The 27,228-nt window shown below is 34.2% G+C and overlaps 2 protein-coding genes across 2 annotated transcripts; both read right to left on the reverse strand.

Annotated features, from left to right (window-relative positions):
* Nucleotides 1–5,840: 5,840 nt before the first annotated feature.
* LOC143632258 (sodium/pyruvate cotransporter BASS2, chloroplastic-like) lies at nucleotides 5,841–11,116 on the reverse strand. Its single transcript, XM_077100822.1, has 13 exons — nucleotides 10,847–11,116; nucleotides 10,640–10,736; nucleotides 8,880–9,009; nucleotides 8,757–8,798; nucleotides 8,547–8,660; nucleotides 8,399–8,461; nucleotides 8,181–8,308; nucleotides 7,798–7,879; nucleotides 7,661–7,712; nucleotides 7,302–7,399; nucleotides 6,963–7,121; nucleotides 6,186–6,275; nucleotides 5,841–6,105 (listed from the first exon to the last, which is right to left on the reverse strand). The coding sequence occupies exons 1-13, from the start codon at nucleotides 10,947–10,949 to the stop codon at nucleotides 6,028–6,030; spliced, it is 1,236 nt and encodes a 411-aa protein (XP_076956937.1). The 5' UTR covers nucleotides 10,950–11,116; the 3' UTR covers nucleotides 5,841–6,027.
* Nucleotides 11,117–13,081: 1,965 nt separating this feature from the next.
* Nucleotides 13,082–21,690, reverse strand: LOC143632349 (phospholipase SGR2-like). Its single transcript, XM_077100890.1, has 21 exons — nucleotides 21,290–21,690; nucleotides 19,750–19,850; nucleotides 19,436–19,627; nucleotides 18,923–19,078; nucleotides 18,086–18,157; nucleotides 17,848–18,000; nucleotides 17,302–17,352; nucleotides 17,015–17,185; nucleotides 16,778–16,927; nucleotides 16,628–16,693; nucleotides 16,159–16,545; nucleotides 16,020–16,071; nucleotides 15,861–15,958; nucleotides 15,707–15,779; nucleotides 15,492–15,594; nucleotides 15,292–15,385; nucleotides 14,910–14,972; nucleotides 14,718–14,769; nucleotides 14,505–14,608; nucleotides 14,332–14,378; nucleotides 13,082–13,673 (listed from the first exon to the last, which is right to left on the reverse strand). Exons 1-21 carry the CDS (start codon nucleotides 21,471–21,473, stop codon nucleotides 13,439–13,441), a joined length of 2,604 nt encoding a protein of 867 aa, XP_076957005.1. The 5' UTR covers nucleotides 21,474–21,690; the 3' UTR covers nucleotides 13,082–13,438.
* Nucleotides 21,691–27,228: the final 5,538 nt, after the last annotated feature.

The raw sequence follows: 27,228 nt of genomic DNA on the forward strand, positions 1-27,228 counted from the left end.
TCTCTCTCTCTCTCTCTCTCTCTCTCTCTCCGTGTTATCTCTCTCTCGCAGCTCTCTCTCTCTCTCAGCCTTCGTTTTCCGGCGGCTGTTGTTGCTTCGTCTCCAGCGGGTTCGGTTCGTTTGCTTCCCGATATCGAACCACGACTCGTGAACACGAAAAAGGTATATAATTTGGGGTTTGGTATTGTTAATCTTTCATATATCGATTTGTCGGAATTAGATTGTTAATAATTGGCTTGGTAGTATCGGTTATGTTTTTGGTCAAATACTTTGAAACGAATCGGGTTTGCGTTGTTGGTATGAATTGGGTAAAAGATGAATACCCGGGAAATGGATATAATAAGTTCTTGGGTTTAGTTATTTTGGTTCGGTTTGGTTGGTACGTTTGTTAAATTAGAGGTCTCGGGTTCGGGTCATCCTAGATCGGTTTTTGGTATTGTTTCTTGTTATTCTTAATAAATTTATTATTACTATTAGTATTAACATAAATACGTAAAGATTATTATTATTATTAACTAGATATAGTATTATCATTATTATTATTATTAGTATTAACATAAATCACAATGTGTAAGTTCCAATAGTGTTAAAGGCCAGTTGTTATGGTTATGTCGAGTTAAGTTTAATAAAGAAAAAGGGGCCAAGATGGGCTAGCTTAGTCCCCAAATTCCGGTTGTGTGTGTTTGTTTGTTTATCGATCTAGCTAGCCACTTGATGCAGCGGTATAAACGAAAACGAAGATCTAATCACGTTGATTCAGTGAATACCCGTGATGACTTCCAAAACTCCCAAATCCCACCCAAAGGTCTAGAGAAAATGAAGAGAAAAACGAAATTTATTAATATTCAAATCTATCTCTTCAGATTACATCAACATATATAAATAGTTTCAAATACGAAATGGGCCTAAAACGGGTCATGGGCCAAACACAAACCCAAAAACAAAAACATAAAAACTGACAAAAAAACATAAAATGGCCCATAACTTTATTTAGGAGTCGTTTCTGGGCTTCGGACAGGGGCCAAACACAAACCCAAAAACAAAAACATAAAAACTCACAATGTTCTTCTCGTCTCAAGCTTCGATTTGACTGGTAATAGGCCTGAAACGGAGCTTCATGGGCCAAGTTATGCCCGTTTTTGTGGGCCACCTTTGGAGATACGATCATGGGCCTCCAAATATAGCATGGCCTGTTCGTCAATGCTTGGGCCTTCATCACCACTACAACATTCATCATACCACACCAAAAATCAAATGTAATAAGAAACATATATCTTACAAAAATAAACTAGAAAAAGGGTAACATGTTATAAAACCAATGACTTCACCAGATGAACTTATATTACAAATTAACTAGAAATTATATACAATATAATGTCATCAAATTGTTTGAGGAGTAAAGTTGGTAGTCCATGGGAATCATATTAGCTTCGCCCTGAGATTCATAATCAATTGTTATATATGTATACGTATATAACAAGAAATCAATATTAGAGAAAAATCTAGCTAAATAAACTTACGTCAATACTTGAGGAATGGATATGATTCAGGGTCTCTAAAATAAGCACGCCATTTATCGAGAAACGACAAGTCCTCTGGACCCATATGTGGAACATGCCTGGAAGGGTCTTGCAGGGTTTTGATTATCTCCTTGGTCTCACCTAGAAGGGTTTTGATTATCTCCTTAGTCTCACCTAGAAGTTGCGCTGCATCTTTGACACTGGCCTCTCTTTTCTCTATCACACTAGTATGGGCTTTCCTTGCTATGACTTGGGGTAGGTTGGTGAGACATGCAGCCATTACGTCAGCGATCCTTGATGACAATTCGTTAAAGAGTTTCTCGTGGCTTTCCTTGTCATTGATAATGGTTTGAGCGATACGATACATTGAGTTGGCACAAATAGATATGTTTGTCCTCTCATCTCCTTCTTTGATATTCTTCTTGCTTTCAGCTTTTCCCAAGAACAATTGAACAATTTGCGATGTTGTACTCCCTCGAGAAGCAATATCTTTTTTCAACCTGATTCCTAACCATTTGCGGTGGAAATCAACCTCTTCCCACAACGTTTTTGCCGCCTTCTGAATGCTTTTATAGTCATCGGTAGCATCATGGTTTTCTTCTACAAGTGTGATGTATTCAAGACCTTCCCTCACACTATTCAACAAGCTTTTAACTTCCACCTTTTCGATGTTAGGAAGAGTGGTCGCAATGGTTGTTAAGGTTACCATTGCTAGGCTCCAGCAATCCGGTTGATCATTATCATCATATAGCTTTCTAACTCCCTGAAAATCTTTAGTTGATCTTTCAGTAATTAGCTTCATAAGATTTTTGGGCTGCTTTTTTTTCGCTTTTTTTGATCAACTGGTCGAAAGATTGTGAAAGACCATTCAGTATTCTGTCAGCAAGCTCATTTTCGTTTTCGAGTTGCAAAACAAATTTGCGTTGTTCCAAGTTCTCGGTGCTTTTCCCCGATGAACAAAACAAGGCATGTATTAGGCCTATTGGCCACACCAAACAACACAAAATTTGTGATAACAGAAAAAAGATCAACGCTATTATCTTGCATACTACCACAACTACCACCTGAAATACTATGCAAATGTTGAGAGCTAGATTTCTCAAATTCTTTATGACCACCTTGAGTGTGTGGCTTTTAAATGGGAGTGAAATACGACCAGCTTTCGAGTCATATAACTTTTGAGTCCAGTATTTCTCTACTTTAAAGACCTTAAAATGGTTAGAAATGCTTTTGAATGTAAGCTTAAAGCTTAGGGATGCAAAACATCTACTAAGTGCAATTGTACCAAGTATGACTCCCACAAATTGTACTATGAGAATCACTAAAGTTGACCACTTATAATCTGAATCATAGTTGTCTGGCTTTATTTCTGGAATTGTCCAAATCATAATAAGAAGATGAAAGATGATGGATAAAAAGCATATTACCCCTGAAGTAGCTGTTGTCGCAGAGCAAACTTGAATAAATTGGGGGCTGCTACTTCCTGCCATGATCCAGTAGTTGCTCACATGCTGTTGTAGCTTGTCAACTGTTAATTGATTTTGATCAGTTGATTTTGAAGCTGCTTTATGTGCTTGTTTGTATTTCGATTCTATAATCTCTTTGGATCTTAGAATCGCTAAAGATGAACATACATATATTATCAACAAGATTAACATAGCAACATAAATTATAGTTAATGTGGTATAGACAAAGCAATCTAAGATGACCTTTAACTGCTCAGGGCTAATATCATTTGACATTATGAGAGTAGACATAGAATTAAGATCCGTAGGAACTTTCCCAATAACACCGGTATCAATTTGGATGCAAACGTTGAACACCAAGGTGATTACGAGAACACCCAAAGCTGTGACATTTGTCAAAAGCTCGGTGCTGCCCATTGCTGCTAAGCAAGGCAATGAATTAGCCATCATGGTGCACATAAAGACCAAGCTTCCAATCTTTGCGCCTTGGTCCACATCACCAGGCATGTTACCACTTAGATCCACGGGCAACTTCATTGCAACAGCTATCACCGCAAGAGAAAAAGCATTAATAGAAAAGTACTTACACGGAAACAATCTCTTTTTCCTACTTAAACCACGCAATAAGTCAACCACCATTACAAGCACACAGTACATAGATGCTACAACGATGTACATCCCAATCGTTGTCATTGGTTCGGCGTATTTGTCCTCCAGATCTAATTTTAGTATGGACTTTTCGTAATTCTTTAACTCGGTTATAGTACCATTAGAAGTATTGGTATGCAATAGTTGATCCATAAGATTCTGATAAACTATCGTTTTGTTGAAAGCCGCCTTTTCGTTGGAAACCATAATTGTTGTGTTCATGGCTCCCCGGAATACAAAACTGATGATTTGATGGTTGAAGTTGGGATAAATTAGTTTAGAAAAAGTGCTTAATTGTGTTGCTTGTAGTAAGTATGTTAGACCATGCATGTATATATAGAGAGAGTCAAAGAATAAACAAAGAAGGATTAACAAGATAATTAATTAAGGGAAAATCACTAAAATATGTGTTTGACAAAGACTTTTAGCAATTTTAACAACCTAGTTACTACCTACCTCAAGATAATTACAACTTTTATGTTTTTTAATTCATGTGTTGATATTCACATTTTAGTGTTAAATATTTATATAAAAGAATCTGTGTCACTTGTTATTTCTAATTCATGTTCACATTTTAGTAGTGTTAATATTTACATAAAAGAAATTATGTCACTTGTTATTTCTAATTTGTGTTCACATGTTAGTTTTACTGTTTACATAAAAGAATTTTTGCTACTTGCGATTTCTAACTTGTGTCCCGTCATGTATGTTTCTTAGGCTCACCGGTATACACCCTTCTTTCACACAGATTGGTCTTAGGTAGACAATCCACCCTTTAAGCTAGGGTGGGTGATGAACTCATGAACACCACCCCACCGCCTTGAATGATCATGCGTGACGATGTCTAAATGACCATGGTAACGCAGGTCCTTTGCTTTTTCATCCAATCATGTTATTTTCTTTTTGTTTTTTAATTTCTTTTTCATTTAATATAATAAATGGAATTGAATGATGGAGGAAAAACTAAGGTGTCATTGTAGTGACGCATACATGACGAATAAGGAGAAATGAGAGGAATGATTCGTACCTCATGGTCTTAGAAAGCCCTTAAAAGCCCCCCCCCCCCCCCTCCCCTACTAAAACATGAATTCTTTTAATATATACTTACTCTCTTTATATTTTTATTGATTGTAAAAATGTAAATATTCACGTAAACACGCAAATTTAAATAGAAACACTAATGCAGTTAGAATGCACTAAAAGATTTAAAAGTTATCTAAATTTGATAAATTTTTACACTTATAAAGATAGACCATTTGGCAAATTAAACTTGATTTGATTTATTTATTTTATTGTGGTTTGATTGTCTGTATCATTACTTAAAACTCTTGTCATAATCCTAGGAGTTGTAATTATTTTTTTTTCTATAACTCAGTATAACTTGTTGACCATACCCATTTGACTTGACTCGTTATAATAAGGTCGTTTTCCCCCCTTGATTAAAAGTTCTGAATTTGTCACTGTCACTTTTTTTTTCTTTGCATAGCTCATAATTTATATATCTTTTTTTAATATTATTCAACAAACCAAATTAACAAATTAACAATAGCCTACGTACCAAACGAAGATTAACAAATTCACCCTACAAATTAATTACACCCGCATGCACCTAAATGAAAGCTACACCCCAACGTTCTTTTCATCTAAAAGACTTGGTCAACCTACTTGACTTGAGTTTCTACCAATATAATATTTATAAGGTATATTGGTTTTTATTAATTTCAACTAATTGCTTGTTATAAGCAGGTAACAAGCTGCTCCGTCACCCCCCTTTTGAATGGCAAACCCGATCCCACTGAAAACAAAGTTGTAGTTCTCTGGCGTTGATAAGTTACTGTGCACGACCTGTTGAACTCTTTTAATCCCAACTATTGTCTTTTGGTCGCTGTTGGTCATAATTAACGAATTGGCTGCTGACGGTCCCAACTTTTAACGTATGTGTTCCCAACGGTCCACGACTAACGGAATCCTAACGTCATTAGTTGCAGGTCGCCAGGAAACTTGTTAGCCGGAAAAGTCACATTTTTTTCTGGAAAACTCAACCCGTACAAATCCTGTCTAATATGTACATCCATATAAGTTTTCACGAATTTGAACTTATTCTCAAACATGTATCATATTCACACAAACTTGAACTTATTTTCACACTCAAAAACAAAGAAAATTAAACACGTAAAACCAATTTTGCTACACTACACTTAAATCAATCCAATATATAGCATACGAGAGCACCGGATTAACTACCAAAATCCCTAATTAATCAATCAATCAAAAACGGTCTTACGACATAATACAACGCATAACACCTAACAATACTCGGTCTTTCTTCCAAGAAAACTAAAAACAATCGAACCCGAAAACAAGAAAACAAAAAGCTACAAGCTTTTGCTTTTTTACTCCTTGAAATCATCTTTGTCATCAACAGGAATTGGTTGGTTCCTCCAATACACAGCCAAAGCACTTCCACCAAGCTGCATTTTATCAAAATTTGCAATAAATTAAATTATGATTATTAGCTTAATATTTTAAAGAAATAGGAAAATGTTCATACCGCCATGCAAACAACACTAACTGCAGAAGGTACGGCTACAAGCGGATTTGTGAAATGTTTTTGAGCAAGCAAAAACCCTAGAGCCGAGCTCTATATAGATAGCAAAATAAAAAAAATAAATAAAGTTAATATTATGCTAAAAATGGAAACGGGTCGAAGTCAATGAAACATGAAAGTTTATTTTCTATGCTTAAAATATTCTAAATCATTTGATTTTTTTGAACGGTGACTTTCATAGTGGTTGAATAATCAGCCACAGCACTCGGAGAGAGCCCCAACCGCCCCACTCGGGCCAAGACTATGTTGTCTTAACCGGGCCCACGCTTGGCATCCAAGTTTGGCTAGGCGTTCCACGAGAAAATTTCGAGCCCCCTGCCACTTGACATGCCACTTGACAGGAGTTGTCCGCCCACAAGAGCAAGCTCTCTGGGAAGGGACACTCTAATAGAAAACTCGTGTCGCCATCAAGATTCGAACTTGAGAGGCCAACCGGCATCAAGTTCTTACCCATCATTTGATACTAGAAGAATATATTATTATTATTATTATCCTTATTATTATTATTATTGATGTTATTATTATTATTATTATTTTTTATGTTATTATTGTTATTATTATTATTATTGTAAAAGTATAGTTTGTGTAAGCATATTTAACAGATTAACTAATCATTTGTCCTTCTAAAAGGGTCAAACAACCCTTTGACTTTTGTTGACCGACCATTTTACGACCTTCGGAAAAATAGGGAACAAAGTAAAATGAAAAAAAACGAACTACCTGCATGCCACATTCTATGGAGATGGTACGAGACGTTGATTCACCAAATGATAATTTAGAAATTACATAACCAAGAAAAAACGCAGCCGCGTGTAGTGCAGCAACTGGAAGTAGCAATTGTAAGCCTTGTGTTTTCAAAACATCTGCAACTTGTCCGATCTACAACCGAAAATGTAATAATCAATTTATTCACATTTTAGGAATAAGATAATCAATAACATGTGTTGTAGAAGATATTGTTTAAAAGTGATTATTCAAAAACATAAAACATTAAATTTGAGAAGTAGAAAGAATTAAATTATCAGTATCAAAATGTATAAGAACATATCGAGAACTAACCGGGCTTGCACAAAGAAGAGTTGTAAGAAGAACTCCAATCAAAGGTGTGACCGTGATGATTTTCGAGGTAAATTTAGGGAAGAATTCATTCATCAAAACTGCAAAAAAAAAAACAATAAATAAAAAAATAAAAAAATAAAAAAATAATTTGACTACATTTTATAGATCATTGAGTGCACCATTGAATTACTTTAAATTTTTTATAGATCATTGGTAAATATTGGTAAAATAAATTTTTTTTTTAAATTTTTTTAAAGATTTGTTTTAAATTACTTTAAATTTTGAATCTTGAATCTTGTTTCATTGGTAAATATTGATAAAAAAAAAAATCTTGAATTTATATAAGTTATTTAAATTACCTCCCAAAATTGTCGGTACTAATACAACCTGAAATGTGCTTATGGCAAGACCCTGAAAAGAATTTAAAAACAAATTTATATATATAAGAAAATTTTGTAACTTTAGGTGCTCCCAGAGTCGCAGTTTGACCACTTACTGCTGCATCCACTGGAACAAGTTGACCAGCTAGAACTTTAGTGAGGAGTGGTGTCATGATAATAGCCCCAATAGTCGAACACCTGTAAAACCGACATAAAGATTATTTGTTAATATTATTTTTAGTCATATAAACACTGAATGGGAATAAAGGTGTAAACGAGCCAATGCGTCATGAACTACTCGAGTTCAGCTCGTTAAAAGCTTGAATCGAGCCGAGCTTACACAACCACGGGCCTAAAAATGAGCTTGTTTAGTAAACGAGCCCCGTGAGCCTAAACAAACCTATTATTTATATAACTTTTATTTAATATTACACACACACACACACACACTCATATTATTATTATATAATACTAAATTAAACAAGAGACGGAGGCTTACGTTGTCATGAGAACAGAAAGTGCTACATTTCCTTTAGATATATAAGTTGCCACATTTGATGCTTGGCCTCCGGGGCAACATGAAACAAGAATCAATCCAGTCGCAAGTGGGGCTGACAATTTTAGAGTCTGTCAATACAAAGTTCAAGTTTTTACATCAATAACAGAACCCAAAAATATATATATTTAACATAAAAAAAAATAAATATTAATGCAAACCATTGCAATGACGAATCCCAACAAGGGTTTGATCAAGTACTGAGCAAGAAACCCTACACCTACCTGAACAGCCAAAAATATATTCATCTTTAGTATTCAATAAAGAAAATAAACTCCCAAAAAAAACAAGAGGGGGGGGGGGGCTTACGGTCCATGGATTCCTTAAACAACGTCTGAAATCCTCAAATGTTAGTGTAAGTCCCATTGAAAGCATGAGAAAACCCAATCCAACTGTAAAAAGATCTGTTTCTAACCATGTAACCTGCATATTGACCCGTTTAAGATAATATAAAGTTTGGTTCATTTAAATATCATAACTAAAAAGGGGGTAACTAATGACACAAAATGGTAAACTTACCGCAGAAGGCTTATAAATCCCAAGTATTGTACCTAAAATAACCTGTCAATTGCATACAACTTTAGTCAGTAGAATTAAAAATATTAAAATTAAAATTGTGATGAAAACGCCGTATCGACATACCCATAAAGGAAAAAGGGTTGTTAAAGTTTCGATTATTTTTTCATATGTTGACATTTCAGTTGAGGGAGTTGCATTGGTAGGAACATCTCCCGGTACATTTGTTGCTGCGTGACACCAAATTTTTGAACTCCTAACAAAAAAAATTAAACAAGTTTTTACAACTCAATAAGCCAAAGAAACATTATTAACATAACATTCTTTTAACATACATTGTTCAATAATATCATATAATCACTTTAAAAATCATATCCAATCAACTTATGCTTAAAAGAAGAAATCATCATCATCAATCATACCCAGTGAAGTCCCACCAATAGCATAGCTATAAGTAGGGTCTAGGGAGGGTGGGATGTAGGCACACCGTACCTCTATCCACATGGATAAAGAGGTGGCTTCCAGAGAGACCCTCAGCTCTAAAGTACATGTTGTTGAGAAGAAACAGATAACCAATTTGTTGAGAACAGTTTATTTCACAGGGGTAAACATGTAATTCTGAATCCACCAAGGATAAAAAGTTTGAAATAAGCAATCTCATTCTGCTAATTGAAACCAACTTATTCACCCTAAAATAAGCATGTAACTATACCAGAGACTAGGGAGTAGGGCTGCAAACGAGCCAAACTGAGGAGCCAGGTTGGACTCAGGCTCGGGTCGTTTATCTTAACAAGCTGAAATGTTGAGTTCGAGCTAAGCTTGTAAAAATCTAGAGCCAGCTCGCTTTTATTTAACTGAAAACCTTAATCCTATATTTTACATATATTGATATATATTTAAAAAAATATTTTTAACATACACATATGACAAAACACACAATTAATAAACTACAAAAATTATAATGTATATACATATTAAACTTTGGGTTATAATTTATATATATTAAAATTTGAGCTTTAATTTAAACGAGCCAACATGCCAGCTAAATGAGCCGAGCTTTCCTTGGTTGAGCTGCAAGATTTTTGCGCAGCCCAAAACTATACGAGCATAAGCAGTGGTGAACCTTGGACTAAGATACCCCGGGGGTGGGGGGGACTCAAAATGTATTTAAAAAATTCACAAACGAGGGGAAATGGGCTCAAATTTTCGATCGAAAACGGCTAAATTTACACCACGTATAAAAAATTTCGGGCGAAAACGGGTAAATTTACACTACTGCGCAAAAAAACAGGGGGCGGGGCCACCCCGGGCCCTAAGTATACTTCACCCCTGAGCATAAGCGCTTTTCTTTATCCAATTCCAAACACCAAAAATGCTTAGACCACCCGTAGTGGCAAGTTTTGGGGGGCGTTATGGCCTAAAACGCCGGGGCACCCCCCCCCCCCCCACCCCCCGGCATTGTAGCTTTTTTTTATTTTTTGGGCGTTTTGTACATAACGTGTCTGTAAGGCAAAATAATAATAATAAAATAATGGAGTTTGAGGCATTATGGAGGCTTTATGACTACACTCTATTTTTGTATAAAACCATAACTCTGACTAGGCGCCACGTGTCACATAATGCCTGGAGGTGAGGCTCTATGACTACTCATGGTCTTATCTCAAACTTCTTATTGAAAACAACTTATTCACCCTAACATAAGCAGATAAGCATAAGCACTCTTTTTCATCCTAACCCTCAAAAATGCTTATCCTCTATCAAAACTAATCATTCCCAAACATTTGAATAATACAAATTTATTTTTAATCATTTCTTCACCAATTCACATTATAATTACAAAAAAAATACAAATAAATAAATAAATAAACCCTAAATCAATCAAGTACCTGGAACCCAAAGATTCAAAAATTGCTGGACCAAATCTTTTATTCTGAACAGCCAAACACCTTTCACCATCAGATGAACAAACCCCACCTCCAAAAGCTGCAATTCATCATAAAAATCAAAACTTTATGCATCAAATACACATATAACCAACAAATATTAATAAAAAAAATATATAGAAACATGATAAAAGCTAATCAATAACATACCAACATGATTCTTTCTCTCTCTTGTGGGCAAATCATATCTGGGTCTATGAACAAGAGACCTAAAGTTACAATCTTTAGCCACAATTCTTGAAATAGAAGCCATTGGGTGTCAAGAAAATGAGTTGAGAGTGATAAAGATTGAAGCTTTATTATTAATATTATTTGAGTTTAAGCATGTGGGTTTGATTTGAATAAGAGAGTGAGATGGGTCCAATGTTTGCAGAGAAGATATAGGAAGAAATTCGTGGAAACCAAAGGAACCACACACAAGATTTTGGGCTCATCCAAATATATATATACATACAACAAGTGTCACATGATGTGTTAGTTGGAAAGTTTTAGTAGGGTACAAAATTGAATATACAGATTTTAGTGGATATGTTGTCTTTAAATGGAAAGTTTGACCTGGTATGTGGTGGTTAGACTTTAGAGCATACGGGTATCGGAACCCGAGGTCTGGATGATGTGGCTTGGAGGTGGACGAGAGGTGGTAGGGGTGTGTGGGTCTTTGGTTAAAACCGAATCGAAAACCAAAACTTCGGTTTTTGAAGTATTTGAAACCGTTCGGTTTCAGTTTTTTCGGTTTCCGTTTTCATTTGGTTTCGGTTTGGAATCTGTTTTTTTCGGGTTTTCGCCATTTGATCTTGAAAATTTTAGGTCAAAAGAAAGTTTTCAAAAAATAATTAATTTAGGTATAAACAATTTTGTTAATTGTAAAATAATAGACTATTAAACATTTTACCAAAAATATTTGAGTTACATGTTTATTAAATTCTTATAAATTACTTAATATAAAATATAAAATAACAAATATTTAGGAATTCGGTTCGGTTTTTTTGGTTCCGGATTGAGTTTTTTGGTTTCTAGCACACCCCTAAAAGGTAGGATAGACTTCATTGTTGTGGAGAAAAGTTCGCGGACGAAGGTTTGTGGTTGCAGGCTTGTAAGCGGACAAGGGTGTGGGCACATGGGTCTCAATTATAACGAGGGTTTTTGAAAAAAGTTTGAAATATGAGGTGGAGCTGATGTGACAGTTTGTAAAAGTTGTTGTGAGTGCTCTTAGACCAATTATGTAAGTATCGTATTTTGGCTTTCAATTTTTACATTGAGTCTACGTGTTAGGTTATGTGTAGTGGAGGGCTACAAAATGAGTCGTTTTGTGACATGTGGCGCCCAGTCAGCAAATAGTCAGTTGTTTTAGGGGTGTAGTGATGTGTGTATTTATATGTATATATATGCTACACACAAAAGATTAAAATAATAATAATTGAAACAAGAAATCCTACAAATTCTCCTTATCCAGCCTTGAAAGTTAGTTTGGTTATGTTGGTGTTCTATTCAATTTATGATTGATCAATTTTTTAATGTGTGTAATTTAGTCAATATTATATTACATAGAACTAAATTTATACATAGCTTTTGTGCTCGTTTTGGATTTAAAAGATACTGTAATCGTGGAAAATCTTAAAAGAAACACCACCACATAAAGTCATAAATATTTAATTTGATACAATCAGTATTAGTTTTTAGAATCTTGCCAAGTATGTTATTTTTGCTCTAATTTTAAGTCAACAAAGAACATCCAGTGGGCCCACTTGAAAATAAAGTTTAACATCCATAATAGTTCATCTTCATACATTACTTCTGCGATGATTGTATGAATATGTACTGGCTGTATAGGTCACGCAAGATTGACAAGTATACCCCTATACGATCTATATGGACGAAATGTGATATGTGAAGATCCATGGTGGTGTACGATGATCTTATGCCTAATTATTCTTGGTTTTCGTTTAGGCCTAGTGTTACGTGTAAACCATAGATATAAGGAATACCATCCATATTGGGCTAATTATTGGGTTCGGACTTGATATGGGTTCATGAGTTTGGGTAAAACGGATCAGTTTTAAAACCGGTTCAGGTCGGAATCCAACTTAACTTTTTTGTGTTCACCCCTACATCCAAATACCTAGAAGTGTTGATAATGTTTGGTCGCATTCATTTTGGCCACAACCCATACATTTATTCATGTAAAAAAATTAACCATAACTCGGACATGACTAAAATCACATATCCCAAACACAACTCGTTAATATAAATACGTCAAACGGGTTGGCAAGTAGTATTCAAGTTGTAAACGTGTTAATTGGTTGGTGGGTTATAATAAATGATCTACACAGCAGGTAGACATGTCGACATAGTTAATTAAACAGGTTAAGCAAGTCAACACAAATATTACCCATTTATTAAACATGTCAACCTAAACACGACCCATTTATTTAACAATGCTAGAATAATAGGCCAATACCTAATTATTTTCTTGTCGTGTCAGATATTTTCACTTTTAAATATACCTATCCTGACTCGACTATATGAACCATTTGAAGACGGTCCCGAGCCTCTGGACTCGTTTCTTTGTTTGCAACTTAATCCGACCCAACCCGTCAACCAAGCTCAACACGACATACCATTGCAAAAATCTAACGCAAGAATGATCGTTTTTGAAGAACGAGTGCATCGTATATTGTTTTATTTTCATTTATATTATAAAAATTAGTCTAAAATTAGTTCAAACTACACAAGTTTAAAAAGTTAACCTATGAAACTTTTGGCTCTCCTAGTGAACCTTTTGACAGAATTGGTATTAGAAAAGGTTAAAGGGAGTTCTTCAGCTATCTCTTCATGATCACACCACCCATTCCACTCTATTTTTCCTTCTTTTTTTTCATTTTCCATAAATTCATCGGGCGCTTCGGACTCCTCTGGTATATCGCGATACAAATGTTTTAACACGAATAACGCAGTGTCGAGGTCCTTCCAATAGCCTCTGTGAAATGAAAAACCATCTATAAATTATTAAAGCTATATGCCTCTGTTCAAAAAGCTCGCAGTTCGTGGCTCGGTTTGTAAACAAGCCAAGCCACAGCCAAGGTAAGTTTGGGCTGGATCGAGGTTATAAAGAGCCGAGCTCGAGCTCAATATTTCAGCATGTTAAAATAAACGAGCAGAGCCGAGATGGCACATTTAACTTCAAACTCGAGCCCGAGCCCACCATGGTTCGGCTCGGCTCGTTACACCCCAGATCAAACAGAACCAGAAACTGAGAATTCAGTTTTTGAAAACAGTTCAATTTCAATTTTCATAATGGGTTCGGTTCAGGTTAGGTTTTACCATTTGTGTTTAGAAATTTTGGGCCGGAGAAACGTCCAAAATAATGAACTTGGGCCTGAATTTGGGCCTAGTTTTTCTTTTGTTAATTAATGGTTAATTGATTATTACGCATTTGGAGCCAAAATCTCTAGGTTACACCATTCATTAATTTCTTATAAATTACCTTAAAATCGTTATTTTTCAGTTCTTGCGGTTAGGTTCGATTTTGATCAGCTCGATTCAGCTTTTGAAAAAACATAAAACCAAACCATCACTCTTTTATTGGTTTCTGTTATTGGTTCGGTACGTTGGTTCGGTTATATATATATACTTACGTATGTGCTCCCACAGCGGATATGTATTGATGTTGAAACGTTTTATCCTGCGTTCGTCAATTTATATAGAGAAAGTAATTAATTAAGAATCTTTATTCAAATTTTCTTATATAGAGAAAGTAATTAATTAAGAATCTTTATTCAAATTTTAATAAGAAAATAAGAATACATACTTGAAGAACATGATCGAGTCGTCCATCTTCACTACCCGTTAACGTCTCCAGCATTATCGAGCCGTATGATCTTTCCACTTCTTCTGGTTCTTCTATTGTCTGTCCTAAACATAACCAAAATCCATACTTATAAATTTATATATTAATTAATAATATGTTCAACACCAGAAAATGGATAACAGAAAAATATGTAGTTACGTACACTTAAAGTACCTCCTCCGACAATATCGCCATCCTTTGCTTGGCATAGGGCCAACATTTTTCCCTACAAAAAGTAAGAAATTTTATAGTACTTTAAAAAGTCAATAACTCATTATTTGACATATATGAGTTGACCAAAATCTAGGTCAAACATATAACACATTTATTATTTCTAGAACAACACTAGGTATACCGATTACCGACCTTTACCGAGCTCATGCGATCCATTACCCCTTGGGAACTTGAAGCAAAATCTTGTACAAATTCCTGAATCATTAAGCAGTATCACAATAAGAACTTTATAATTGAATTATGTTAATTATATTATATTTCCAAATACGATATTATTACAATAATAACCTAATTTTTTTAAAAAGAAATATTTAGAATGTTGTATAAATTAAAAATAGACCGTGGTTGACTTTCAACGTGTTTAACCCGACCCGTTTGGCTTGATCCCTTTTTAGCTAAAATTTGTATTTGACACGTTTGAGAAAAAAAAATTTAACTCATCCATAAGTAAACAGGTCGAAATTGACACCTCAACTAACACCTATAGATAGTACCACTATATATATAGGCCCACCTGAAATCCAATATGCAGCCGTTTTCCCCCTTTATGATAAGGAATTATGACCGGACGCGTGTTGATATATTCTCTACAAACTAGCGGTTCGATTCTGTCAAAAGGGGGCAACTTTTAGTGTGGCTATGACTAAAAAACTATATTATTACAATAATAATTTAACTTATATTAAACTTTTAGTGTGACTATGACTAAAATACCTATATGCCACAGGATCGAAAGGATGAAATATGTTGAAAATTTGGCGACAAGACGGCATTTCTTCAATTACATTTTCATTATCCCAATAGTCTTTTCCTTTCCCTGTGGAAATTAAAAAAAATTCAAAAACTATAGTTTTGTAAAAATAGAAAGATAAATTAATATAAGGACTGAAAATATAATGTAACTCAACTCATGAGAAACAAGAATTTACCGATTCCTATACGAACGTTTCGAAGAGAAAGAAACACACCAAGAGGAGATCCCACAGCAAAGAATGTGTCCACCTGGCATGAATTAAAAATAAAATTATGACCAAATCAAATTAAGATATTAAATATGTTCAATATTGGTGAATAATTAATTACCTTGAATTCCAACTTTGTGTACTTTATAAGGGGAGTGTAACTCTTCAGTGTGTCATTTTCAGGAGATGAAATTTTCGTAACACCATCACTTTCCATTTCTGTAATTATGATTATAAAACTACCATCTTAAAATAATAATAATAAAAATCTAAAATGTACCTCCAGCCTTATTTGATTCTAGCTCTTTAATTCTGGCATTCAAACGGTCAATCTGCAAGCATAAAAGTGCTGTTACATTATCGATTAGGATTAAAATAATAAAAAAGATTACACAAATGGAAGATTAATATTAATTTACCTCTTCCCTAAGTGATTTAGTTGTAGCATTTTCATCATGCTGAAGAACAACCTCATCGGTTTGATTCAATCTATCATTGTTAGTGCAATCATCTGAGCCATCTTCCTCCCCCGACACCGTTTCACTTTGACCATGGTCAACTGACTCAACACCAAGACCATCTTGATCCAATGTGACATTATCAGGTTTCGTAGAATCAATAGTTACAATCTCATTAAAACTCTTGCCCAGTGTATCATCCGATTTCACGTCATTTGGTGTACGACTTTCATACTTAATCTTATCTTTGTAAATCCATTCCATTGGAAACGGTGAAGTCAAAGTTTCTTGATGACAAAGAATGTCATACGAAAGAACACTTCCTAAAGAATGACCATATAAAGAAATCTGCAACCAACTTTGTCAATTTAAAATTATTAAAAATTTAATCAAGTATAATACAATAATTATATCTAAACCAATCACTCACCTTTCCGTCATAACCAGGATTCCTCTTAAGAAACTTTAAATATAACTTATTTAATTGATTGGAAACCTGCCCAAAAGTCCATTATATCATTATAACCATAAGTCAATAATATCTTTTTAAGCTAAAGTCCAAATGTTAATTAAAACATACCGAGTCAATAATATCTTGACAGTAAATAGGGCTCATGTAGTACAATACATCATGAACCGTGGCACTTAATGTTACACGTAATCCACGTACACCAGGTAACGTACATTTTTCTACAGCAGACTCACCACTAAGCTTTAAATTTTTCCTCCACTAGTAACACAAAACCAGAAAGATCTAAAAATTAAATATTATCACAAAAGATTATGGTATACTGAAAACCTATATACGATTACAAACCTGACATGGAATGAAAAGAATACGCTGAGTTCTACGCTGGTAGGATGTCAAATGTTGTTCTGACAGGCTGGAAGTTATATGACGGAACATGCCAACATCATCAATTAAATTGGCTTTCTCCAACCTCTGACCTATACCATGAACCATGAACACTAGATGTCGAACTGGAACCTTACACAAATTAAAAATTAAAAGCATTTTATATTAACTTCTATTTTATAAAAACATATGAATATATGATGATGCTAACATAAAGAGTCTCAGTTAAACAACTTTCATAGTTTTACCTGTGAACAGTAATCATCCATTTCTTCCTCCTTTTGTTGTCGTAACTCGTCCTACAAAATTAAATTTATCATTTAACAACCAACAATATATATATATATATATATATATAGGGTTGGTATCATTTTAGAACTCTATATATATATATATATAAGGTTTGAATCTCTTCAGAACTCAACTTCAAGAACTCCCAACAACCAAAAATTTTATTTATTTATTTTATATTCAAAATTTCATAATATATAGTTACACTTTCAGAACAGTAAAAGTATCAAATTTACCCATTGTATGATAAATCAGTAAATAATAAACCAATCACTTATAACAATCTGTTTCACTAGATTAATGAATAGAATAACAATGTCATCTCAGTACATAATTTTCTTTTCCTTTATTTAGTGAAAAAAGAAGTTATAAGAAAGTGATTTTATTTTATTTATTATAGAATGAATAAAATGATTTTTTAGTGTTTCAACGTGTTACCTATGTATTATTTGCAATGTAGTTGGGTGTTAAATAACTCAATATCATAAAAAATGGATCTAGACCTGCGTCAGCTTTGGTGACTTAGATGGAGCATAACCGCGCCTTAATTTAATCCCTTTACTACCAAACTTAACAATGCGCGAGATTCCTGACGTATCAACATTCAACCAAGCCTCCCATGTATCATCCTCTCCAGTAAAAAGACCATGAAGCCCCTTCAGGCAACAAGCAGGATGCAGATATGAAACAAAGATGTCAATTATGATAACTAAATTAAATTAGCATTAAACAATAGCATACAGGAGTAGACCCTTGCATATCAACTCGGGCTGCATATAGTCCGGACGGTTGAAACGTTCTTCGATGCCAAACCTACAAAAAGTGTGATCGTTACATCTAAAGGTGGAAAATTGGTGGGTGGAAGGAGTAGGTATGTAAACAGACCGAAAGTTCATTGAACCGTTCGGCGGAAAGTTCGATTATTTTGTTATTTAGTTAAGCAACAAACATGAACACGTGTGTCATTCGTTCATTTATGTTTGTTAGTTTACATTTGGTAAAGTTCTTTCGTTTACGTTCGTTAATATATTCATTTAAATGCTACAGGCCCGCTAACCTTGTCATTCACAGTTACTTTTAATTGGTTTCAGCTCAATTATGTTTGTTCATCCATGTTCAGTTATGTTCGTTCGCTGACGTTTGCAAACTTTTCGTTTATACTGTTAACAAACGAAGATAAATGAACAGGGACATGAAAACCACGCTCGTTTAATTGTTTGTGTTTGATCGTGTACGGGTATATTAAACGAACGAGCATACTCCATTCGTGTTCGTTCTGTTCGCTTAAAGGCCTGCGCGAGAGGTTTAAATAAAGAGTCAAAATAGTAATTTTTGTGCAAGTCGGGTTGATTTGACCTTAAAGGCATTTTGTTGATATTTTTTTCTTTTTTGTTTTACTTTTGTTTCCATAAACAATTAGCGTGTCATAAATGACTTTCAAGTTTCAACCCATTTGATCGATTTCCTTTAAAGCTAGTTTCTTTATCAATTATTTTACCCGTGTTGGTTAAAACATAACTTGAACTAGACATGGATCAAAACTGCCACCTAAGCATTCATGGGTTATGAGTAACTTACTTTACCATGATAAGCAAACTCCAATTGCTCAGAAACATCTTCACGAAGTGGCAGCCAATCAAAACCCCCTTTACGCGCAAACCAATGGCCTCTTAAAACACGACGATTTTCTCCGTCCCAATAAACAGGAAAACAATGTCTCCTTACTAAATCTACCTACAGTTTAAAGAATATAAGCATTCACAAGTTTAACATAATAAACGGCCTTCAATGACCCATTTTGACTCAAAAAAAAGCATTACCCCCCCCCCCCCCAAATCAATAAGTGGTCGTCAATGACCCATTTTGACCCCCACTCCCTCTTTTAAAAATCACCCTTTTTGACAACGTTTGAATCTTATAAATGACCCGTTTTGACCCAAAAATAAGTATGAACCCCCCCCCCCCCCCCCCAATCAATAAGTGGTCATCAATGACCCATTTTGACCCCCACTCCGTCTTTTAAAAATGACCCTTTTTGACAACGTGTGAGTCCTAAAAATGACCCGTTTTGACCCACTCATTAGTCATTACCTCATACAAGCCTCCTTTTACAGGGACACCAACTCTTTCTTCCTCAAAACATGGTTTTACTGCTTTCGTATCATCTAAAGGAAATGGTTTAAGAACTGGATCTGATTTTGAAGCGGAAGCTGGTGACCCTTTTGGACCTTCACTGCATTCAGCATATTCTTTCCACCAAATAGATAACAATTTCTCTTCTTGCTGTATATGTATAAAAGACAATATAATCAATTAATCATTCATTTGTATACTATGGTTTAAAAGTGCATAAAGGTATGTATAATAATGATGAACTTAATAACTTCAAACACTTATCATATGACCTGCAAAAACGATGCTTCTATTGCAAGAGAATCTCTCATACCGAACCGAAAGTAATCACTTTTATTTACTGTTTCTGCAAGTGGGACAGCAGCAGCTACCTCTGCACATATCATGATCCCAAATATCTAAAGAGATCATTCTTAACAAGAACTTCAGAAAAACACAAAATAACATAGAAACGATGAGACAAAAGGGAAATTACTAAAATTGACATGTTTGACCTTTTTTTCTTTCAAATATAGGCATTGACTTTTAGCACTTGAATTGATAGAAAGCCGGTAGGCCCCACTCTCTGACTGACAAGGAGTTGACACATGTCACGTGCAGGCTAAGCTTAGCCTACAAATGCATTTCCTTAGCCGTCTATCTTGTTGGCTAAAAAGTTCACACCGGCTTAGCCGGGATCTCTCTTCTTAACTGTCTCTCTTGTAGGCTAAAAACCTGAATCTGTAGACTAAAATGAGCATACTTGTGCCGCGTGTCAACTCCTGGTTGGTCATAGGGTGGGGATCGTTGACATGTTATCAACATTAGTGACAAAAATCGCCGCCTAAGGCTTAGCCTCCTTAGCCAGCTTGCGTCTAGAAAATTGTAGCCTTGTACGCTAACAATGGATGCCTATTTTTGAAAAAAAGGGTCAAGCATGTCTATTTTGGTAATTTTCCCGAAAAGAAAACTAGTTGTGACATCAAGTTCAAATACCAAGTTTGCTACTACAGATATTAATAACCAATTCATGCAAAATACAACTTAAGCTTTAATACTAATTAGGTAAATTAACTTTGAAACATAATTAGCCTATTGGTGCCACGTGTCTACTCCTAATTGGTCAGAAGGTGGGACCTATCTTACTTTTTATGAATTTCCATTCCAAGAAGAGCCAGCTAAAGCTTAGCCTCCGTAGACTAAGTGGAGATTTCTGATTGGCTAAACTTAAAAATGTCGTCTTTTTTGGTCAAAAATGTCTATTTTGGTAATGTCCCGAATAGAAAACTTGCTTTAACATCAACGTCAATTCGTCAAATACCAAGTTTGCTACTATTCTAATTAACAATCAAGCTACAACCCTAAAAACTAAATGCAACTTCATCTTCATTTCTAATCATGCAAACCAACTTTAATACAATTACATTCTAACCAAAACCTGTAAAATGTGGTGCCACGTGTCAACTCCTGGTTGCTCGGAAGGTGGGGCCCATCTTACTTTTTATGATTTTTCGTGTCAAAACTCAAAAAGCGTTAGCTAATCCTTAGCCTAAGTGGCGACTTCTGATTGGCTAAATTTAAAAATGCCATCATTTAAAAAAAAAGGGTCAAACATGTCCATTTTGGTAATTTCCCGAAACGAAAACTTGCTTTGACAACAACGTCAATTCGTCAAATACCAAGTTTGCTACTTTACTAATTAATAACCAAGCTACAACCCTAAAAACTCAGACTTTCAAGCAAAAATGCAACTTCACCTTCATTCCTAATTATGCAAACCAACTTTAAAACAGTTACATTTCAATCAAACCCAATAAAATGTTCTGCATTTACCGTTTTTCTCCATCGGAACCTTACGAAAGTACCACCTAACATCACCTCCATCAGAAGGGCTTTTGGTGTGTGCAAGATACTTCTTTCTTCCCTCACACTGATGTATTTCATCAGCCAATCTCCTTATATTCGATAAAGTGTTCTTTAACATATCAGCACAAGTTTTCCCATCGGTTTCCCCCATTGAAAATGGCTTAATAAAGATTCAGGTTTCGTTCAGGCATTTCGTCGAACAGGTGGTGTGCAATAACAAGAAACGCATATTTTTTTGGGGTTGATTTGGATTGGTTAATCAAAATTTGTGGGTTTGAGATTGGTTGAATTGATGATGATATTATGGTGTACGTAAACGACGGATGCAGTTGGAATTGATTTGGGTATTTGGACGTGAATTGGAAATTATGATTGAATTGTTTTTTTTAACCAAAAACTAACCCCGTAAACACTAGCCCGAAAGCATGATAATATATTAAGATAAAACTCGTTCAATTTAAGGATCCAACTTATTTATATCTTTTTGAAGTAATATTATTTTGGTAAACCGAGTTTTAATAAACAAAAGTATTATTTAACGGGGGATAATAATTTATGCCGACGGGTGACACATATAATATTTATGTACGGCGACGCTTCTAACTTTTTATTTTATATTGTTATAAAACAGTTTGTTTAATCTATATATTTATAATTATAATTGTCAACGATTACATTGGCGATATGAATTGTTATCGGCTAATGAATTATAGTTGGAAGTATTAAAATCTATATGTTTTATATGTATCTTATATAATTACATTTTTATATCACATGTAATATTTTTGTATTATATTATTATAAAGCTTTTCAGGCAAACTTAATTCTTTCCTAGTTGGCAGGATTCTTGTTGGGTTTAAAAATGTCATATAAAACCTCTATAAATTAATTTATTAATTTATTAATTTATTGAGATATTATTATATCGATAAATTAATAATTTATTAATTTAAAGAGGTTTTACGTATGACTTTTAAGTTTCCAAGTGCAATGTGCATTCCCAAATTCATTGAATTTGTCAAGTTTATTGTTTTTGAATATGTAAAAAGTTAGTTCATGGTATCAAAAAATAAATTACAAAAACAAGTTTCAAGACAATAACTCTTAACAACGTTTTGTTACAATAACTCTTAAAAACAAGATTTATAGATGAACTCAATATAGATTTGAAGTTCAACAAAAAAACAAGTGACTATAGATTTAGTTTTTACTAGACAGTCTTAAAATTTGTAATCTTTTAGTAATTGTTAAGTTATTGTTTTGTTGAGACCAATATATCGATTGGAGTCCAATTTTGCACTGGTCCCAAATTGGGACTGGACATATTATTAACTTATTAAGATTTTACTTTATCGAGTATTAATTTATGGAGTTTTTAGTTTTTTACTGTATGTCTAAGCTTTTGTAAGCATACACAATGTAATGTTTTATTTGCATCTCATAGCTTTTAGATGTATCTAATTACCAATTTTGCCGAAATTTTTTGATCTTGAAGAAAGTCTGATCAGCTGATGAAATTGAGGTTCTCAAACATGCATAGGTGATAGATGTGTGCATATGTGATATGCGTAGCGTTGATCGTGTTGTGACAAGGCATAATCCTGATGTACGTGCCGAGTTCATACCCTGCCCACAACAACAAGTGCAACAACAAATATGCAAGAAATGCAACAATAAATCACACACTACAAGTCTACAATTCCAACAACAAATGAATGAACAATGGAAAAAAAATGCAACAATTAAGATATGGAAAATTAGCACAAACAAAATTGAGTTATGCAAAAAAGTAATTAGAAAGATGCATATATAACAGTGATATATAATGAAAATGATTAGTTATTTTCGTTTATTTTGTATGAGTCATTCCAATTGTTATGGGCTGGTATAATATAGTTGAGGTATGAAATAGAAGATCATAAGTTCAAATCATATAGCGCGTAAAAATTTATTCATTGAAAAAATAACTTTTTATGAGCCGGTAATAGTCAAAGCAAGAAATTCCACAAAATAATAGTCAAGTTTCATGCATGCTTCTTAAATATAAAAACTAGTCATAAGAACAATAATCAAAATTCACATTGTTTCACTTAATTTAAAAATAATAAAACATTTAGAAAAGACAAAAAGAATTTTAATAATATTACCTTTACAATTAACCGATAATAATCTCGATCACATGCCACCCGTCCCATTTTTTACACTACTTTTCTTTCTCAATGGAAAACCATTAAAAAAGACTTAACTTTGTTAAGTTTTATCCAAATTTCAAACTGACATTTTAGGGTTTTTAGTTGGAAAGATGATACGAGTCGATTGATGTAAAACTTACTTTGAAACGGTGTTCCAAATGATGAAACGGTTTTCAATTTCGGGTGTTTAAACCTTTAATTAACAAAAATCAAACCGTTTGAAGTGCCGTTTCGAGGTAAGTTGTATATCAATTGACTTGCATCCTCATTCCGATAAAAAAAATCCTAAAATATTAGTCTGAAAATCGGATAAAACTTAACGGATTTAAGTTTAGAGATCTAGTGAAAAAAAATAATGTAAAAAGTGGGGCTGATGACAAGAATATTCTCAGATGAGATTATTATCGACAAACTGTGAAAAAGTTAGAACATTATAACTCAATTTTCCTTTATAAAAAATACATAAGATAATATTTAGTGAATTTAAGGAAAAAAGAACTTGAATGAAACACTTGAAAAACTTAATATTGCATGTTATAACATAAAGTCTTGAGCTTTTTGTTAGGTACTTGCCGCAAATTTAGATTCTTTGATTTGAGTCGATAACTCACGTACCCGAAATCATTTCTTTATTCATGCAAGTTGGTGCAACGTAGTTTCCAGGTTCCACTTGATCAGTTGATATCCATGATTAGAACCTGTACAAGGCCTAAGGCTTTAAGTATATGCATGCATGTTGGCACATCAAAATTGACGAATCCAAAAGGGGGCCACACCGTAGCTTCAAAAAAAACTCCAAAAGAAAAAAAAAACTATATAAATAATAACTATTGTTTAATTTTAAATTATAGAGTTGTTTAACAAAGTTAAAACTAGTATTGAAGTAATATGTTTGTTTAGGTTATTTATTTACTTGCAGTTATTATTTAACTAGTATTTGCACCCCCTCGTTGTAGCGGGGGTGCATTTGGTGAACCGTTAAGAAAACCGAACGACAAGTAACCGTAAAAACGTTGAACCACGCATTAAGGGTCATGTCGACAAAAACATCAACAAAGGACTAAGTACAACATAACATTCTTTAAAGACAACAAAACAAAATAGAAAAGAAACTCCAAGAGTCGAACCAGAGTCCATGGTTTAATTTACACCCCAATAGCCTTACCAGTTGCACACCACCAACATTTTTATTTCAATTAGTCATTTGCACGCGTATATGAATATAAAATCGCCGGTGTTGAAAAACAAAAAGAAAATCATTAAAGTTAGCGGATCCCATGTGGCAACCACCGATTTTGTCAACCAGCTCAATACAAATTAAGGAGAAAAACATCCAGCGTTATGATCAACCAAGTTGCAAATTGTATATATATAAATTAGGAGCTACGCAAAGAAAAAGTAAAGTGTCACTAGTTGAAGAACATAAGTGGGGGAAAAACAGGGCCATGTTACGAGTCAAGCCAAATGGATAGGGTCAACAAGTTACATTAAATTACAATACAAAATATTAAACCACAATAAAATAAATAAATCAATTTCTATTTAAATTTATGTGAATATTTACAATTTTACAATCAATAAATATATAAAGATTATAATTAATAAAAGTATTTATGCTTTAGTAGGGGTCTTTTAATTAAGAGGTTTTCAAGAAACATGAAGGGAATACCAGCATACATGTATTAAAAAATACAAGTTGTAATATTGAGTTAGGTAGTCCACTACAAGAAATTGGCCCTTTTGCGAAGAAACCTATCCCGACAACATGATGTTGTCGGTGTAGCTAACTCTATCCCGACGACATGTTGTCGGGATAGAAAATCCAAAAATTTTGTTACACGTGTCAACTGTTAATACGCGGTACCAACTTTGACCAAACCAACTTTTGACTCGATACTTCTCCCGACAACATGTTGTCGGGATAGATTGTTTATATTTTATTTTTTCTTTTCTTTAAAATCATCTTAAATTAGAATAAAATAATAAAAAAGTAACTACCCAATCCCAATGAAATGTTGTCGGGATAGAGTCTTTGTATTTTATTTCCCCTTTTCTTTAAAATCATCTTAAATTATAATAAAATAATAAAAAAGTAACTACCCAATCCCAATGACATGTTGTCAGGGTAAAGCCTTTGTATATTATTTTTTCTTTTCTTTAAAATCATCTTAAATTAGAATAAATTAATAAAAAGTGACTATCCAATCCCAACGACATGTTGTCGGGATAGAGTCTTCATATTGTAGTTTTTCTTTTCTTTAAAATCAGCAATAATTATTATTTTGTCTTTATAATAAATATAATGATGGTTAGATAAATATACACATGGTTACATACATACATACATACGTAGAGATGTTACATATATACATACATACATACATTCATACATGCATACATACACACAGAGGCGGATCCAGAAATTCTCTACGCGGGGGGGGGGGGGGGCACAAACATACATACATAGAGATGGTTACATACATGCATGCATACATACATACATACATACATACATACAAAGAAAATGATTACATACATACATACATACACAAAGAGGCGGATCCCGAAATTCTAAGAGGGGGGGGGGGCACAAACATACATACATAAATAGAGATGGTTACATACATACATGCATACATACATACATACATACATACATACATATATGCATGCATGCATGCATAAATACATACATACATACAAAGAAATGATTACATACATACATACACAAAGAGGCGGATCCCGAAATTCTAAGAGTTAGATTACATACATACATGCATGTAATATACACTATTAAACGAGCTTTGTAATTTGCTAATAGATATTATCAACAATCATGTCAACAGTCGACAAGAGTTGGATTGATTTGGTGTAACATCCTAAAATTTTTATAATGTTAAATAAAAGAAAGTTATGTTTAGTGATTTCACGTTTTAGTTATTTTATGTCGAGTAAGGAACGGGTCATGGGCTTAGATTACGTAAGATGGGTTAAATGAGAATGGGCCTTGGGTCCGTGGGCTTATAAATACCCATCCCAAGCCCAAGATATCATTTTATTTCCATCTTTCTCTTTACACACTCAAAAGCACACATAACCGACCGAGATCCGAAGTCGAGACCCGAGATTTTGCTGGTAGATCTGAGTTGGAAAGGTAAGAACTAATCCCGCAAAGCTAATATTACTGAAAATGGTTAGGATTGGATGGGTTAACCGGACCCGAAACCCAAACTGCCCAAATCGGACCCCTAAAACGTCGATTTTTGGCCGATTTGATGGTTGGGATTTGTAGGCGCCGACCATACGATTCCGTGGGTACCAAAATCGAGTTATTTGGCTAAGAAACGAAGGAGTTATGGGCAAACAGATCTGCAGCGCGACAACTTCGCCTTCATCTGGGCAACTTCGCCTTCAAGCGATGAACTTCGCCTGCAAGCTAAGTTCGCCTGATGAACTTCGCCTGCAAGCCAAGTTCGCCTGATGATAAGTTCGCCTGAAGCCAAGTTCGCCTGATGGCAACTTCGCTGAAATGGTAACTTCGCCTAAGGTTTAACTTCGCCTAAAAGCCAAGTTCGCCTGAGGTTTAACTTCGCCTAAAAGCCAAGTTCGCCTGAGGTTTAACTTCGCCTAAAAGCCAAGTTCGCCTAAGGTTTAACTTCGCCTGAAGCCAAGTTCGCCTAAGGTTTAACTTCGCCTGAAGCCAAGTTCGCCTAA

Source organism: Bidens hawaiensis, unplaced genomic scaffold (genome assembly GCF_021521415.1).
Source record: "Bidens hawaiensis isolate Kalapana, Puna unplaced genomic scaffold, B.hawaiensis_p1.1 tig00006387_1, whole genome shotgun sequence".
NCBI lineage: Eukaryota > Viridiplantae > Streptophyta > Magnoliopsida > Asterales > Asteraceae > Bidens > Bidens hawaiensis.